At 35.6% G+C, this 18025-nt stretch overlaps 1 protein-coding gene across 5 annotated transcripts in view; it reads left to right on the forward strand.

The window, feature by feature from the left end:
* Window positions 1-18025, forward strand: part of clstn2a (calsyntenin 2a) — a 214966-nt gene that overhangs the window by 180165 nt on the left and 16776 nt on the right. For all 5 annotated transcript variants that reach the window (XM_058748413.1, XM_058748423.1, XM_058748433.1 and 2 more), the window contains 3 exons: window positions 8642-8804; window positions 15955-16121; window positions 16392-16540. In XM_058748413.1, coding sequence (XP_058604396.1) covers window positions 8642-8804; window positions 15955-16121; window positions 16392-16540 — 479 coding nt within the window. The remainder of the gene's footprint in view (window positions 1-8641; window positions 8805-15954; window positions 16122-16391; window positions 16541-18025) is intronic.

An 18025-nucleotide genomic window follows, 5' to 3' on the forward strand; every position in this document is an offset into this window, starting at 1 on the left:
TAAAATACTTGCATAATTACAGTTATAATTATATTGTATAATATATTACACATTATTATTTAATACAAATATTCTCTCTTTTTTTTGGAACCTGTGATACTTTTTTTAGGATTCTTTGATGAATAAAAAGTAAAAAAGGACAGAATGTATTCCAAATAGAATATCCACTCCCATTCAAAAGTTTGTTGTTAGGACTTGGGGTTAGTACTTTTTTTAATGAATTAATACATTTATTTAACAATGATTAGTTACATAAAAAGTGATAGTAAAGTCATATGCTGTTGCAAAAGATTTCTATTTAGAACAAATGCTTTTTATCCTAAAAAAAAGTATAAATTTCCAAAAAGAAAAAAAGCAGCACAACTGTTTCCAGCATTGATAATAAATCAGCATATTAGAATGATTTCTGAAGGATCATGTGCCACTGAAGACTGTAGTAATGGCTGGTGAAAATTAAGCTTTGCATCACAGGAATAAATTATATTTGAAAGTATATTAAAATAGAAAAACATTATAAATATACAGTACATTAAATTGTAATAGTATTTCACAATACTACTGTTTTTACTATATATTTGATAAAATAAATGCAGCCTTGATGAGCATAAGAGATTTCTTACAAAATAAAAAAATAAAAAAAAACCTTATTGATATCTATGTGTGAATATGTGTGTGTAAATATATACATATAAATATACACACACACACACACACACACACACACACACACACACACACACACATATATATATATATATATATATATATATATATATATATATATATATATATATATATATATCTCACCCAACCCTAGTTAGAGACCAGCATCTCAGTGTATTGCAAGCCTTATCTGAGCAGCAGCACAAGCCTGCAAACACAATGCATTAATGTTGAATGAGGAACAGGCCTGTACCGCCGCAGCCTGGGAGGCATTTCTCTCCCGCAGCCAACATGACACAATGATGCTTGTGCATGTAGAAAGAGACGTATAGTTCTAGGTGTGATTTGTGTTGCAGCTCTCTCTTATTGTCACACTCTCATTTATTTGTTTGCTCTGAAGGTCGTGGATGCAGTTTGTTGACAGGAACAGATTAAAAATGTTTAGAGCAAAAAAAACGAGAAGAGCGAGTGAGGGATGGGGGTGGAGGAGGAGGCCAAATGTAAGCGTGTTTTAATCCTTGGCGGCGTGTGCCTTTGTGTGCTGAAACAGCCAAAATCATCTCCTGTCAGGCCAAGATTAATGCTTCATGTGTGTGTTTCATTAGCAGCAGAGCATGCACATGTTCACACAGCGCCGTGTTCTGTTCGTTCCTCGACGGACATGTAATGAGGATGAGAACGGACAGAGTCTGCAGAGGTTGACATGTCATCAGCGCTCTTATGAATGGCAGTGGAAAGCATTTTCAGTCTGTTTAGAATAGAGATGGGTCATGATGGTCGACCAGCTGGCCAACAACTGATAAGTTAGTGACGTTAATTAGTTTTAGATTTCTTTTCTTTTTTTATTTCTTAGTTTTTGTATTTTTTACAGCAGCTCTTTAAATCTTATGGCAGAGTCCCCACATAAAATATGAATGATTGCAATGACTTTTCACTGTAAAAATAGACTGCTACCTTTTTTTTTTTCTCTCTATTTTTTGCAGGATGTTACAAGAATGGGTTAATATAATTTGAATTTAAAATTTAAGGTTAATTATGAGATACTTATTTTCACAAAATTAAAAATAATAAAACCCTTTTGGGGATTTATTCATTCATTCATTCTAGATGGAAAATATATAGAAATTGAATTATTTACATATCAAATATATAATTTAAGACTTAAATTATATGTAAAATCTGAAATATTTTTTCCATACATTTTAACACATGACAAAAGACATTATTGTGACCTCTGTGAACAAATAAATGCATGGTTCCATTCATAATTAGTACCATGTTTATGAAATTTGTATTTATTATTTTCATAAACATAAAAACCCTTTTGGGATTTTTAAAAATGTTATTTCATTTATATTTGATATATCCAATTTAAAACACCATTGCCATAACCACATTGCTATTTTTAGATGAATACTTTTGACTGTTGTGGTTTTGTTTTTGTTGAACATCTCGCCAATTGTTTGACTCGTAAAAATGTGTCTCAAGATCCCTTTGTTCTGGTCTTTTCTGTTGTGCTTCATCTTGTTTTTTGTTTTATTTATTTATTTATTTGAACAGAAGAATGCATTTTTTTAACAGCCCCAAAGGAACTTATGCATGATATATTATATGCCGTTTTACACATCTTTATTTTAGACATGTATGTGTATGCAGATGGGAAATTGAGTGATGTATTAACTGCTTGATACATGTGGAAGTGCCCATCTCCAAAATTTGATGAGCAGTTTAGCATATTTGCAATCTACATATTTTGCTCATGGCTTTTTGCACACAATTACATTGCAATTAACAAGCTTCAAGTGTTGTCCACATGTTTACGCACTGCAGGCTATTCGTTTTCATACTCTGAACAGAAGCCCGGTTTTAGAGAGCCGTTGCATGAGCAGTTTAATTAACCAGAGCTAATGCTGCTGTTTTCATGCCTCGCTGACACTGGACATTGCTTAGGCTTTCTAAATCGCATGAGCTTATTTTTGCATTTTCATTTCTGAAAACTTTTTGAAGTCTCTTTTTCTTTAATGGGTTGGCAACACATAATTACAATTTCTGCTCTCTTTTGAGAAAAAAGCAGGTATTCCATTACAACCTAAATCCTTAGTTAAAACAGTTAAAAATGGGTTTTAGTATGTACAACTATTCTATTCTATTCTATTCTATTCTAGTCTATTCTATTCTATTCTATTCTATTCTATTCTATGTGCAAGGGGTTCAAATCCCAACCTTTTTTTAAGCCAACTGACAATGACAGTGATCGCAATTTCATTTAATTGACAGTTTCATTTCATAATAACCCAGAATGCCTCTCGTAGTCCTGTATTTCAACACAAGTGCCCAAACGAGAAAAACGGCCAAGAGACTGAATGGCACTTTGTGTTGAGTGTGTGGGTTTGTGTGTGTATCTGTGTGTGCATGCTTGTGACATTGAAAAGGACAGAAAAAGGTTAGGCTGATAGAGTAAGATTGCTGCAGAAAGAAAGGAAAAATAGAGAGGTTTTTGAAGAGTCCAGTGAGATGGAGATAAAGAGAATATCTATTCTAGAAAAGGAGAGATAAGAGAACAAGAGGAATAGAGGTGTGGAGTGAGATCTGTCCCCAGAGGCAGCGGTTAGACGGAGAGAGAGCACTTCTCTCTGGGGACCTGGGCTCTTCTATCCATTAACTCCCCTCTGTAGTAGCTCAGCATTATCCACCCAGTCAGCTTCAGTTCCATATGCTGCTATCTATGACAGCATGTAGAGTATTAATAAGCATGTTTACTGCACTATGCATGCAAGCAAATTATCATTATGATATTACGGTGCCCTGATAATAACCATTCAGTTACCTGTAAATGTTACCAGGTGGCAGGAGTTAATTGTAATGAAATTAAAATTTAATAGATTTTTTCCGAGTGACATTTATTTATATTTCTAATTACACAGTGCTTTCAGCACAGTGGAACAAAATGTCTCAAGAAATAAAAAAGATGAATTGTTTTTAACTTCATCTTGACAATCTTAACAATGTGGCACTAATGAAACAAACAAAAAAATCTGGCTGGCTGGCACCTGTGTTTTGTTATTATTTATATACTATTATTGGTAACACTTTATTTTAAGGTGTCCTTTTTACAAATGTTACATGTACTTACTACTATAATAACAATAAATTACGCATAATTACATGCAAGTAACCCTAAACCTAACCCTAACCATATAGTGTAGTTACTTAATATTATTCAGTACTTAAATGTATAATTACACTGTAACAAGGACACCTCAAAATAAAGTGTCAATCAATCAGTCAACATTTATTTATATAGCACATTTAAAACAACTCCAGTTGACCAAAGTGCTTTACATATAAAAATGTATCAAAAACAGACACAAAACACAACAATATACATCACTGAACAATGTCCCAACAGCCAGGGGCAGCTAACATAGTGGTGCTGCAACAAACATGAAATGTATTCTGGAGCAAGGCCATGCAATCCTTTAAAAACCATTATCAAAACTTTATAATGGATTCTAAAATCAACAGGACTGGAGAAATGCTGGACCACTTCCTTGTGCAAGTCAACAGTCTAGCTGCAGCATTTTGTACTAGCTGCAGCCGTGAAAGCAGATTCTTAGACAACCCTAAATATAGCGAGTTGCAATAATCCAACCTGGATTAAATAAAAGCATGAATCACAGTTTCCATGTCATCAAAAGACAGTATTCTCTTCAATTTGGCAATCATACGCAATTGAAAGAAGCTTCCTTTAACAACAGCACTGACTTGTCTATCAAACTTCAACTTCAACCGCCGGTATTGGAACACTTGGGACAAAATTGTTGGCAATGGCCAAACAACGCTGGAAACACAGGTTTTTGTAGAACGTATTGCGTGGACTGTTTTGAAGGAACTGATTTGTACATATTATGGAGAGGGGGTGAAATGGTTGTTTATGTATGGAGGTTGCTTGTTTGTATACACTATGACACTTTAATATATCAGTATCAAAAACTCAATGGATGGTATCCCATATTTTTATTGTGGCTTTCGTTAAACTGATGTTTGAGAGAGTTTGTTACAACATTGCAATGGGAAGTGTCAATAATTTGCATTCCTGTTCACACTGTGTTCACACATGGCACAGCACAGTGGAACAAAATGCCTCAGGAAAAGTAAAGTTGAATCATTTTTAACTTTGTCTTGACGGTCTTAATGTGACACTGATGCAAAAAAAAAAAAAAAAGTAAGAAAGACACATAGTACTTGTCAAAGTCTGTCTGTTGCCAGTGTTTTAGTATTGCTTATATATTAATATTTATTCATATTTTGGATAAAATCAAATGTATTTTCCAGTAGTTTTAGTCATTTTATGATGTTATTTTTATTCATTTTTAAATATATCTATTTAGCTTTAGTTTATTTTTATTTTAGTTTGAGTAATTTGAGTGCTTTTTTTTTTTTTACTAATTTTTAGGGATGCACGATAGTTATTGGACCTATAAATTATCTACCGATATGGGTGAAAATGACGTCATTTTTATTGCTCCGATAAATAAATGAAATCCGATAAATAGATCCGATAAAGTATGCTTGCTGGTAAATCAATCAATCAGTTTGATTTATCTGAGAGTCATCCACTTTCCGAGTGCAAGTGACTGCAGCTTTAAACTGCAGTGACTCTCAGCTTGTGTCGCGCTCATTAGGTCATCATTTGTGAACATGTCTTCGCCGGTCTGGAAGTTTTTCTCGGTGGCAGAGAAGGACAATACCATTGCTATTTGCAATGCATGTTGAGCAAGGATTCCGAGAGGAGGAAAAAAGGCGTAAAGTTTTAACACAACAAATCTTATATCTCACTTGAAAGGTCGTCATCGTGGCGAAGCTGTATTAAAAGAAAATAATAATTAGGGACTTTAAGCAGCCTCCACTGCTGGAACGGCAACGGAATTCCAACGGTATATTGCGCGTTCGCGACTTCTGCTGCTACTTCGCTGCGTTCTACTGTAACCATCTATTAGCAGAGAACAGCTGCTTTGCCGTGGTCGTTACAACGTGACAGCTTATGTAGTTAAATGTTGCGTTTTATGGTATATACCATTTAATTCCACCAGTATACAATTCTACCATTAGTCTTTCATTTAATCTGTGTTGATTATGTTTTAAACTTAAGCTAATTTTAATGATTTTTTTTTGTTTGTACAAAGATATGTCTGCTGTTAGCAACAGCACCTCAAGTAGCACTGAGACTAAAGATATGTGAAGAGAACAATGTAATTATTGCCTAAACATCCTCCTCATAATCCATCATTTGTATTTAAATAAATGACTGAATGCCACGTTGCGCTGTCTTGTTTAGGTTGCTTAATGATTTTTATGTTCTCAGCTACAGCGGTGTAACAGCTTACTTCCGGTCAACGTAGCCGTTCCATTCGCAGCTGTTGCTTAAAGTCCCTATATAACTTCCTCATCCTCATGCACTAAAAAGGTTGAATAGATGCATTTCTTTATGCATGAAATATTTGAATATAAATTTGTTGTTAATGAGTTGTTAATTGCAGATAAACCATAGTTCTGTCATAGTTCTGTTAAACCATTTCTGTTACTAAGTATTGTGGTGCCTTACACAAAAAATAAAAACATTTGAAGAGTCAGGACTGATTTGCTATTATAGTTAGGCCAGAGCTACTAAAATATCAGTTTCATCAGTGCATCTTAGATTTTGTATTCTCCTGGGTGCACAAACGGCAGATTATATGAAAATTATAATATAAAAATGTGAACTTATCGGTTATCGGTATCGGCCATGAGAAGGACTTAATTATCGGTTATCGGTATCGGTTAAAATTTTTCATATCGTGCATCCTTACTAATTTTAGTTTCACAGACAGGGCTTAGGTTAAGCCAGGAGTAGGCAATGGGTCAATTAGGACATTTAAGTACTTTTTATAAACATGCCTTTGAAAAAAACAATACTGATGTGTATCTTGAGACAAAACAAAGGCTGACATATTTTAAAATCAGTTAGTGCAAGTTTCTTTAAATTGAAACGGCTCAAACTTACATATTAGTCTGGGATTAGGCCTAAGCCTTGTTTGTGAAACCGGGGGTAAGTTATTTTATTTTAGTTTGTTGCTCAGGCAACATTTCTACATTTTTCATGTAATATACCTGTATACTTTTTTTTTTTTTTTTTCAGTTTTTTAATGTAGCTTTTTAATCATTTAGATGATTAAATTTTTGATTAGAAAATGATGATTAGATTTTTATTTTATTATTTTAATTTCGATTTTTAAGAGTTTAATTAACTATAGCAACACTGTCTAGCACATGTAATACAAATAAATTAAAAACAAAGAGAGAACAAAGAGAACATTAAATTCAGTAAATTGCCCCTTAATCAGTATTCCTGCTTGCTATAAAACTAGCTGACAATTATTTGATTGTGTTTGATTGTGTAAAAAGTGTCCTTAAAAAATACAAATTCTTGTAGCAGCTAAGCAGTTAGCACAACACATTGAGGACCAATGCAAGGGACCAATGTGACCAATGCAAGTTCATATTTGGCTCGCGTTGTATGCCAGTACTCCTTCCCCTTCCTCTCCCCAGCAGTTCCTATCTTCTTTCTGCTATTCTCACAAATAAAGTGGCAAAAGATCAAAATAGTTCAACTTATTGGCTCTGCGGCTATTAAAGCTTGAAAGAATGAGACAATTAAAAGCGACTGGGATCTTTAAGGCTGTTTCACCATTATGCTGAATTCTCAGATGCGATGACTCTCAAAATAGCAGAAGGCAGCTTATCCTCAACATTTACATATTTTTCTATAGGTTTGCTTTTGGTCCTTTCTTTAACAATGCCTACAGTTGTTAACTATGGCCGTGTAAATGTCAGAAAAGATAAATAATGAACGGCTCTGATTGGCTTGCTTTGATATGTTAAAGTGATCTGATGTTTCTCATACTCGTAAATCTTTGTCTCTATAATTAGCGTCTGATTATAATTATACCTAATTAATGTAATAGGACAGATGACAAATGATGAATAGTATAGCTAATGATGGCAAATTAAGTTACATTTCTGTTTCATTAAGGGCATGTGAACGTGAACTGAAAACCTAATGTTGATCATCTTAACCTATAGAAGCACAGATATTATTCGGATAAGAACGCAAACCTGCATGGACTCACTAGAATTGTTCCTTATATATAGCAACAATAATGTGTCCTATTTGTAGTTTGTAGTTTAGACTGACACAAACATTGTTCTGGGAAAGTTTTACTGGGAATCTTAACTCACAGTGGATCAATTAAGTTGCTGATTAGAGGTTGATTCATTTATGAAGGTGTGTTTTGCTTTTTATTTTATTTTGTTTCTGTGAAAGTTTACTGTGGATTTTAACACAGTGGGTCAGTTAAGTTGTTGATTAGAAGTTGGTTCTTTTATGAATGTTTGTTTTGCTTTGCTTTGTTTTGTATTGTTTTTTGTTTTTGTTTTGTTTTGTTTCTGGGAAAGTTTTACCGTGAATTTTAACTCACAGTGGGTCAATTAAGTCATTGATTAGAGGTTGATTCATTTATGAAGGTGTGTTTTGCTTTGTTCTGTATTGTTTTTTTGTTTGTTTGTTTGTTTTTTTTATGTTTTTTTTTGTTTGTTTGTTTCCGTGAAAGTTTTAACTTACAGTGGATCAGTTAAGTTCTTCTAATAGGTTAGTTCATTTATTAAGGTGTTTTGTTTTGTTTTGTTTCTGGGAAAGTCTTACTGTGAATTTTAACTCGCAGTGGGTCACTTAAGTTATTTAATTAAACTTAAAACACACACACCCATTTGGAAATCTACTTTCTTTTTGATTTTGTACTGTATATGTATGCGAAAAACATCTCTAAGAAGTGAATCCAGTTCGCAGATTGAACCGAAAATCGGTATTTTATCAACCAGTAATTTTGAAAATGTGTTGTTTTGCCCTTTTAACTAGATCTAAACTTATGCTTGTCTCCAGATCTGTGATAAAGAGTGGCATTACTACGTCATCAATGTGGAGTTTCCTTCAGTGACGCTCTTCGTAGACGGAGTGACATACGAACCCTACCTTGTGACAGACGACTGGCCCATCCACCCCTCTGAGATCGATGTACAGCTAACCGTAGGTGCCTGCTGGCAAGGTGAGACCATGAAGCAACTATTGTTTTGATTATCCTTTTGAAAAAGAGGATCGATAAAATGAAATGTTGGCATAACTGTGGTTTGGACGGCCCAGACACAGGAGATGATGAATCAGCATCCACCGGTTTTGAGATGTGATCATATAGTCTCAGACTTGAGAGAGGGTGTGACTAAGAGATATCTACATTATTGATATGACAGTGTGAGCATGGCTGCGGCGGTTTGAATACCAAGAGAGAGGCAATGTGTTTGGCCCCAGGCTACCCTGATTCCTCATTTAATCAAAGAGACTCAGGCGTGAAAACATCAAAAAAGAAACACGGCCTGTCAATTTCAGCCTTTTGAAATGGAGCTAATGATCGCATTTGAATGGAGAGACTGTCCTTAACATCGCTTTCATGAGCTAAATAATTAAACAAGCCTCTGAGAGAATGGAGTCACGGCTAAATCATTGTTTTAGGCGACAAGTTCCTAAGTTCCGACTCTTCAGCACTATTTTACATTTCTTTTCATCCGTGCTGATTGAGGATTATTCTTTCTTTTTCACTGGCATTGAATTGTGATTTTTTTTTTTTTTTTTTTTTTTATAGAAGAGGTCCATAGTAAGGATTAAGAGACCCTGAATGGGGGACAAGTTCACTTGCTATTACATCCCAATGAAGCTGGTCTAAGCTCCACTAAACCGCAACTGATAACTTTTCAAGCCATTAGCGGGCAAGATTGCTTCTCGCACCCTGTCCATTTTCACTCCGCGCAATCAACAATATAGCGACAAACCACTTCATAATGGAAAGCGAGGATGATATTTGTTCAGGTCAAATTGAGATCCTTGTCTTCTCTGGGGTAGAAATGGGGTTTGGTGGCCATTGTCTTGACAAGACATCAAATAGGATTATCTGCATTTTTCTAAAGCTTTGTTAGCACATTAACTGATCCATTGTGTAATTTAAATGAGTTCAATGTTAAAAGTATTCCAACCCTTTTATTTGTATGCAGTAGGAGTGAAATTCTACACTGTTCAAAAGTTCTGGATCGTAAAATGTCTTTTTAGGCTGAATTTATTACAAAAACAGTAATATTTTAAATATTATTGCAATTTAAAATAACTGTTTTCTGTTTTAATATATTTTAAAATGTATTTTATTCCTGTGATGGCAAAGCTGAATTTTCAGCAGCCATTATTCCTGTCTTTCGTGTCTGATGATCCTTCAGAAATTATTCTAATATGTTAATTTTGGTGCTCAAATAACATTTTTTTTCTTATTATTATTAGTTCAAAATGGTTGTTTGGCTTAATGAAGTGTGGGAACTGTCAAACAGTCTTTTTCAGGATTCTTTCATGAACAGAAGGTTAGAAAGAACAGCATTTATTTGAAATAGAAATATCTTCTGTGATTATAAATTGATCCCCTGCATCCTTGCTTAATAAAACTATAACTTTCTTTACTCATAGTGATCCCAACATTTTGAATGGTGCATTGTTTTTAAAGAAAAAAATAGGAATATTTCTTCCAAAAGTGTAAATCATCATTTGGTAAAGAAAGAAATGTGCATAAAAGTATCCTTAAAAATAATAAATTCAGTAAATGATTCATGATAATTTTTGGGTGAACTGTCCCTTGAAGAATAAAAACAAAGAAAAAAAGTTTTTTAAAGGCTGCTCTATAATAAGTGTGTATAAATGGAGATAAATAAGGCCATTACTGAGCTGCTTCTTCTCAGTAACAAATTGCTTTTTTTGGTTATAATGAGAAATCAGATGTGCTAATCTAAATGTAAGGTCATGGCGGTGCCTTTTCCACAGCGCTCAGGATGTGTTCTGCTTGTTATTGTCTGTCATGCAGCTACTGATCGATACAGATGTGACGGTGACAGCTCTTATATGCCATGCAAGGACTGCAGTCTCATTAGCGCTTTTGTCCTTTAGGGGGAGCACGAATGAGAATGCAAATTTTCCTCTGCTGTTTCATCTGTGGAATAACATTTAATTGATAACATCTGTCAACTAAATAATTTAAAAACAGAAGCAATTAAGCACTGGAAGCACAGACCCTCATTGTGAGGTTTTAGGAGTAACAGTATTCGCTGCATCTGGAGCTATTAGACTCCCCAAATCTGCCAGCTCATCAGTCAGCGACGTATGGGAGGGAAAACAGCAGGTGTTATTGGCGACAGGTATTGCTCTTACTCTAACTCCCTCACATTTAAAAAAAATTTTTATCGAGGCTCCTATTAAGAAGGTCAGTGTGACCTACTCTTCATAAATAAATAAATAGAAATGTAAGTAAAAGATGCTGTCACTCAAGAAAGAAAAGACAGATGATCACGATGATTGATGCAAGTAAAGAAGACCAGTAGCAATTTACTGTGCAAATGTTACAAGATGTCAACTTAATTGGTTACGTTTTTAATGAAGCACTTGTTCTTCATCTAGAATATTGGAATTTGTGGTGAAAAAATTCAATACCCATAATGCATTACAGAAAATTCCACCAATCAGAGTCGCAGTGAGCAAAGTGCAACTAAAGAGCTCCGCCCACTCCCATGAAAGCAATGTGAATGACACAATTGAGTCTCCCAATGATATAAAGCACTGTAAGTCATTAACCAAACCAGTCAGCTACGAAGTGATTCACAACATTACAAATTTTGATAAAGTATTTTAAAAACGTACAGAACTGGATACTGAAATGAGGGAAAGAACTACAATCCCATGAAGAATTGTGACAATATAGCTATATTGAGTTCATGCAGTTTAAGGTTAAAAAAACACTGTACATTATTGTTGCTTCTCTCTGCCCCTCTCCTCATTTTTACAAAGCTCATCGTTCTGAAAAATGAGATGTGCTCTGATTGGCCAGCTATCTAGTGCGTTGTGATTGGCCAAATACCTCAAGCGTGTAATGGAAATGTCACACAGCGTCTCCACGACATGGCGGCGGCGGCAGCAGCAGCATAACACTACAACGAGAATAAAACTTACACCTTCTTTCTTTGCGTAAACATTTGGGTGGTGTTATGCAAATCGTCCAGCACAGTGGTATAGATATGTTGGGGCATGTTTAAATGAGGCATTTTAGGAAGGAGTGGACGAGTCTTAACTTTTATGAAGAATATTTCTTTAGGTTTGAGACTCTCCAAACTCTCCAAAGACAAAGTAAAACGTCAAATCGCATCATCTGACCCCTTTAAAGGGTTAGTTCACTCAAAAATGAAAATTCTGTCATTAATTACTCACCCTCATGTCATTCCAAACCCATAAATTCATTACCTTCGTTCATTTTCGGAACACAAATTTAAATATTTTTGATGAAATCCAAGAGCTTTCTGACACTCCATAGACAGCAACAGAACTACCACGTTCAAGCCCCAGAAATGTAGTAAAGACATCTTTAAAATAGTCCATGTGATCAGTAGTTCAACCGTAATTTTATGAAGCTACGATAATGTTTTGTGTGCAAAAAAAAAAATTAAATAAATAACGACTTTATTCATATACACTGTAAAAAAAATAAAATAAAAATAAAAAGTTGAGCCAACTTAAAATTTTAAGGCAAACAGCTTCAGCAGATTTTTGAGTTTTCTCAACTTCTTGTTTTAAGTTTATACAACAAAAATTTTAGAATCTCCCACAAAAATAAGTTGAGCAAACTCAAAAATCTGCTGAAGCTGGTTGCCTTAAAATTCTTGGTTCTATCAATCAGTTGGTGATTGGATAGAGGCAGATCTGAGTGATTGTGAGAAAGGGGTGGGGTTTAAGCAGACTAAATGTTTGGAGAAGTCTGGCGCAAGTCAGTAGCCTGACTATGTCACACTTCGTACTTCCGCTCAATTTCATTTCGCTTCTGTACTCAGTCTGATATAGCAGACCATCTCCCAGTTTATCTCCGGCTCCGCAGCAGCCGGGCCAACCAACGAACAAAGGGCGGGCTGAGAGCCATGACGTAGACGCTAAGCGCTGAATTTAAGATTGTAGTTTAGGTTTAGGTTAGGGAAATCGGTCACACTTTATATTAGGTGGCCTTAACTACTATGTACTTACATCAAAAAATAAGTACAATGTACTTTTTGTGTTCATGTTGTATTGCAAAACACTTTTGCTGCTATTGAGGTGGGATCCGGGTAAGGTTAGGGGCACGTTTGGTGATATGGGTAGGTTTAAGGGTGGGTTAAGGTGTAAGGGATGGGTCAACAGTGTAATTATAAATTTAATTACAGAAATTAATTACAGATGTAATTACATATAGGTATTTTTAAACATATAAGTACAATGTAAAAACATGTATGTGCTCAATAAGTGCGTTGTATCAAATTATTAATTGAAATGTAAGTACATAGTAGTTAAGGCCACCTAATATAAAGTGGGACCGGGAAATCTAAAACGACAGCGGACATGGAGACACGGGATGCTATTCGCTCTGTTGTGGAGAATATTCCCGGCATTTGCCAACTGAAGCCCGAACAAGAAGAGTGTTTGGTTCACATTTTGAATGGAGGTGATGTTGTGGCCCTACTCCCGACAGGTTTTGGGAAAAGTTTAATTTATCAACTGTTACCGATCGTAAGCGAGAAACTGGGGAAGCCAAAGTCCGGCAAGGCAATAATTGTGGATGCGTAGATTTACTTCACATAATCTGCAAAAGTCGTTCACAGCCATCTTCACTCCGGTATTTCGCTCGGTGTTTAAAGCGGAAGTTCGAGGCGAATAACATACGTCATAACCAACCGTTATGTGATTGGCTTACGGGTACACCAATTATTTTTAACTTCAGACAAGCGCCTGCCCACGAGAAATTAAACGCTTGTCAATTATGCCCTTCCAGACTCTGTCTACGAAGCAAAGCGAAGTAGCAGAGTTTGGTATTACCAGGCTAGCAAGTCAGTACTCTGCATTTAGAAAATAAATGAAAACTTTTAATAACAAAGGGTTTAACCCTTTAAAAATACACCTTAGGCTGAAATTACCTGAAAATACTGATTGAAGTCTACATTAGTGTTTTGAGATGAATTATTTTGTAGGGTTTGATACATAAATATAATTTAATTTAGCTCAAAGGGAATCATTTATGATTTTACAGGGAATTTGAACAGAATCACTGTTTTGCGGCTGATCACTGGGTCGGCAGCGATTCACTGAACAAACCGTATAACATTAACTCTGCACTGGATATTAAAATCCAAAATATAGTGAAAACACTATTAATAAGCACAGTAACAAGATCGGCAGATTAAGACATTAACTTGTAAGCACAAAACACAAGATACTTCTCTTTTCAATATAAATAAGACTTTATTTATATAAACCTAAGACATAAACTAATCTAACATGAACACACGCAATTTACACATTCACACGTTGCAGAAAGAGAGAAAGGATGAGTTTAAGAGAATGAGAATGTGAAATCCCAAGTTTATAGCAATATGTGCTATCGCATAGACCTGAACAACCATCAATCACTTAATTAACCCTCGCATTGAGTTTCTCAATGAGGCTAAAATTTATATTAAATGCACCACTTCAGTTAGACCTGGAGGTACTTGCTTGCGTTGCCTTTGTGTTACAGGGATTCCCTTCTGTCGTCGTCGTTGGAGGAAAGGGGTTTTCCCGAGTTGGTGATTGGCTGAAAGTTCAGTAGTCTTTGAAGGGATGTCTTGGGCATTGGCTGAGGATGCGGAGTTGGTCTGGTTGAAGTTTTGAGGCGGTCACAGGCTCGAGTTGAACTCGGAGACGAGGCGTGGCGGCAAACTTAACTTTTGAACACGAAACTCGACGGAAAGAAAAGAAACTAAAGTAAAAGAATAAAATGAGTAACGGGACTAGGTGGTTTTTCCTCTCATTGTGGTGTTAAGTAGCAACTAGCCTGTAGGCCAGAGCACGCTCAAAGAGCGCAAAAAAAACTGCGTCAAAACGCGGTGGCGAGAAGAGGCTTTTGGACACATCCCATCTGGTGTCTTTACCAATTAGATAGGCTATTATCTTAGCTAGGGTTGTTCCTTCCATCATAAATCAGCATGTTATCAGTCACATGGTCCGAATTTTACACACTCTTGCAAAGTATACTTTTGGATGTGATTTCTATAACCAGAATATGATACATTTGACAAAGAAACAATTGGAAGAAACGTTTCAAGCTAGAATTGTCAAGCTCATACATACCAAACACGAATAAACCTTAAAGTCATTCAATAGTTATTAAAAAGACATACATAATACGTGCTAAAGCATGATAATCTAATGTGTGGGTTACATACATAATATAGTGTTATGCCTAGCAATGTCCTTTTAGGATGGTTTTATGTGCATATGAAAAAGAAAGTCTCTGAGTAGTTCTGTGGAGACCAAAAGACATGTTCTTTGGACAGAGGAATTTCAGTCTGGTTCTTTGTCTTCTATGTGTGGGGGAAAAGTCAATCTAAAGAAGCTCGTGATTTCTCTTGTGGAACACATGTGATGGCCATCTCTTTGACCATTAATCTTGATTATTTTCCCCAAATTTGATGATCTCCTTCCTGCGTTGGATACCAATAAGTGTTCTTTTGTCTTAATGTTGCAAGCTGTTCTGGAAAGAGGCTTGTTGGTTAGGCTTGCTCCAGACTCATGGCACCAGAGTACCACGGACAAATTTATGATGTCCTGTTGGGCTGCTCTGGAATTTTGGCTCCTCATGTTTCGATGTTCTGATCGAATCTTAGTTTGTCTGACTCGTTCTGATCCTACAATTTGCATATTTTTATTTTAGCATTATTTGATATTTGTAAGCAGAACATATACAACATTTAAGGAAATTATAATAATAATATAAAAATTCATATGTAGAGTTTACAAATGAACTGACGTCTTGCCACTAGCACATCAGAGCCTGTTTTATTCTTTGGATAAACGGCTGAATTGCACACACAGGATTGTGGGTTATCATAGACAGCAAAGAATACAAAAACATTTATTTTTAAAACCTAGCAGATGGAGGCATTTCAGTAGACGAGCTTGTCTTCCTACCTCTGAATAGTGCCAGATAAGTTGTTTTTGACATTTTGACACACATGCACACAGAGTGTCACTTAGCTTCCAGATATCTTTAGCTTTTGTACAGTATATTTTGTTGCCAGTGACTGCAAGTATGCATATGCATGTAATGTTTTTGTTTACAGGAGGAGAGGTGACCACTCCACGGTTCACACAGTATTTCCGGGGAAGCCTCTCAGGCTTGACTATACGACCTGGGAAGATCGCAACTCAAAAGGTGATCTCCTGCCTACAGGCTTGCAAGGAAGGCCTGGACATCAGCTCGCTTGAGAGTCTGGGAAAAGGCATAAAGGTACATGCGCACACACATACGCATACATATATGCAAAGCCTTTCATTGGAAGGATTATAGGCATTCCGTTCTTTGTCCATCTCTTTAATATCATCTGAATATATTTGAGAATCCTTTGACATCAGTCATTCCCAGCCATCATTTATTCATCTATATGTAAATGTGTTGACTCGTTCATTTGCTTCTTTGCTTTTAGTATTTTTCTCTGTCTGTCTCTCTCTCTCGATTATGAAAATTGGCTCTTTCTCACACTCTCTTGATCCCTCTCAGTTCCACTTCAACCCGGCTCAGTCGGTGCTGGTCATGGAGGCAGATGATTTGGAGAGCATCAACACAGCCATGACAAAAGTTTCCTACATTAACTCTCGGCAGTTTCCCACTCCCGGTCTGCGCAAACTCCACATAACCACTACAGTCCAGTGAGTACTGCACTAAAAGTCAAAAACATCCCATAAAACATCACAACATCAGCTCATAAAGGCTTTAATAGATTGATAACCCTGCAATCTCTCTATGGGATGAATACTAAGTATAGGAGTAAATATTCTAGTGAATGATTAAGTGTAATTAGCTTGCATCTTAGGGGTTCATTTAAAGTGTTGAGTGCTTTGAATGTGTGATGATCATTTTATTTTTTAATCTCACAAGCAAGTGTTGTTAATAAAAGCAAGGCTAGTTGTTTATGAGAGAAGGATGAGCAGCAACAGAAGGCTTTCTCTGATCAATACTACAGAGCTAAGGGATGAGAACGTAGGGTTGCCTTGGTTACCGATAACATCTGTCTTACACCGCATGACTCTCAAGTACCTGTATGCAATCTGGCTCTTCTCTTAACTCATATCCACATATCCCAAAGAAACTTACCCCAGAAAATTTGAGTGATGGTGATGAGAAAATGTTTAGAGTTTTTATCAAGAGTCAAAAGTGTTTCCCTGCTGAAAAATACAGCATAAAGTAGGGCTGCATGATTAATTGAATTTTTAATCAGGATAACGATTTCTGCTTTTCTTGATTGTCTGCTGGTTATTTATCCTGAAAGTTTGTTTCATTTGACATTTCTGTTATCTTTCAGTGGTAACAAGCCTCCACAAGGTTTCATGCTTGGGGTTGCCAAATGTCACGAGCTTAAATCCCCCATTTCAAACTTTTCTCTTAAGTGGATATATTTCATGCCAATTGTTGTTTTAATAGAAAAACTTTAATATAATTTGAAATGATTGAAATTAGTGTTCATACACCCTAGCTTAAACCCAGGCCCAGATTAACACAGTGTAGTGCCCTAGGGTGACCACATCTGAAGTGCCCCCCCTTCAAAAATTCAGGAGCACCTTCTGATCAATAACAAAAATTAGCCTTCCCATTACAAGGTAATATTTGACTCCTTAAAGTGATTTACAGATTTTTTTGTAATGCCAGTTGTTTCCCTTAATTTTATTAAAGGTAGTCATAGTCAAATTCAAAAATTAATATTTTCCCAAAATTTCTAATAAAAAAAAATAGAATAAGAACAGGTAGAATAATAAGAATAAGTTACTAATCAAAATAAATCAATATTAACAAAATTAGTTTCCACTACAAAGTTGGCACAGAAGAACACAAGTGGCTTGTAGGTAAATTTACAGACATTTACAGAGGCTCGGAGGTGGCAGGGATGTTTTAAATTCATAACAATGTTGTGAGATTAATGTTTTAAATATAAAATTTTGAATATAGAACTATTATTTGATTGAAATTATTTAAATAACTGAAACGACACTTTAAACATAAAAATAAAACTGCCAGTAGGTGGCGGCAAGTCACTGTTTTTTTTTCACTGAATCATTCATTCAACTGATTCCTTTGAACGGCTGATTCATTCAGGAACGAAGCAAGTGACCGTCTTTATGAATGGGTAATTGAATCAC

Source organism: Onychostoma macrolepis, chromosome 02, assembly GCF_012432095.1.
Source record: "Onychostoma macrolepis isolate SWU-2019 chromosome 02, ASM1243209v1, whole genome shotgun sequence".
In the NCBI taxonomy this organism is placed as follows: domain Eukaryota; kingdom Metazoa; phylum Chordata; class Actinopteri; order Cypriniformes; family Cyprinidae; genus Onychostoma; species Onychostoma macrolepis.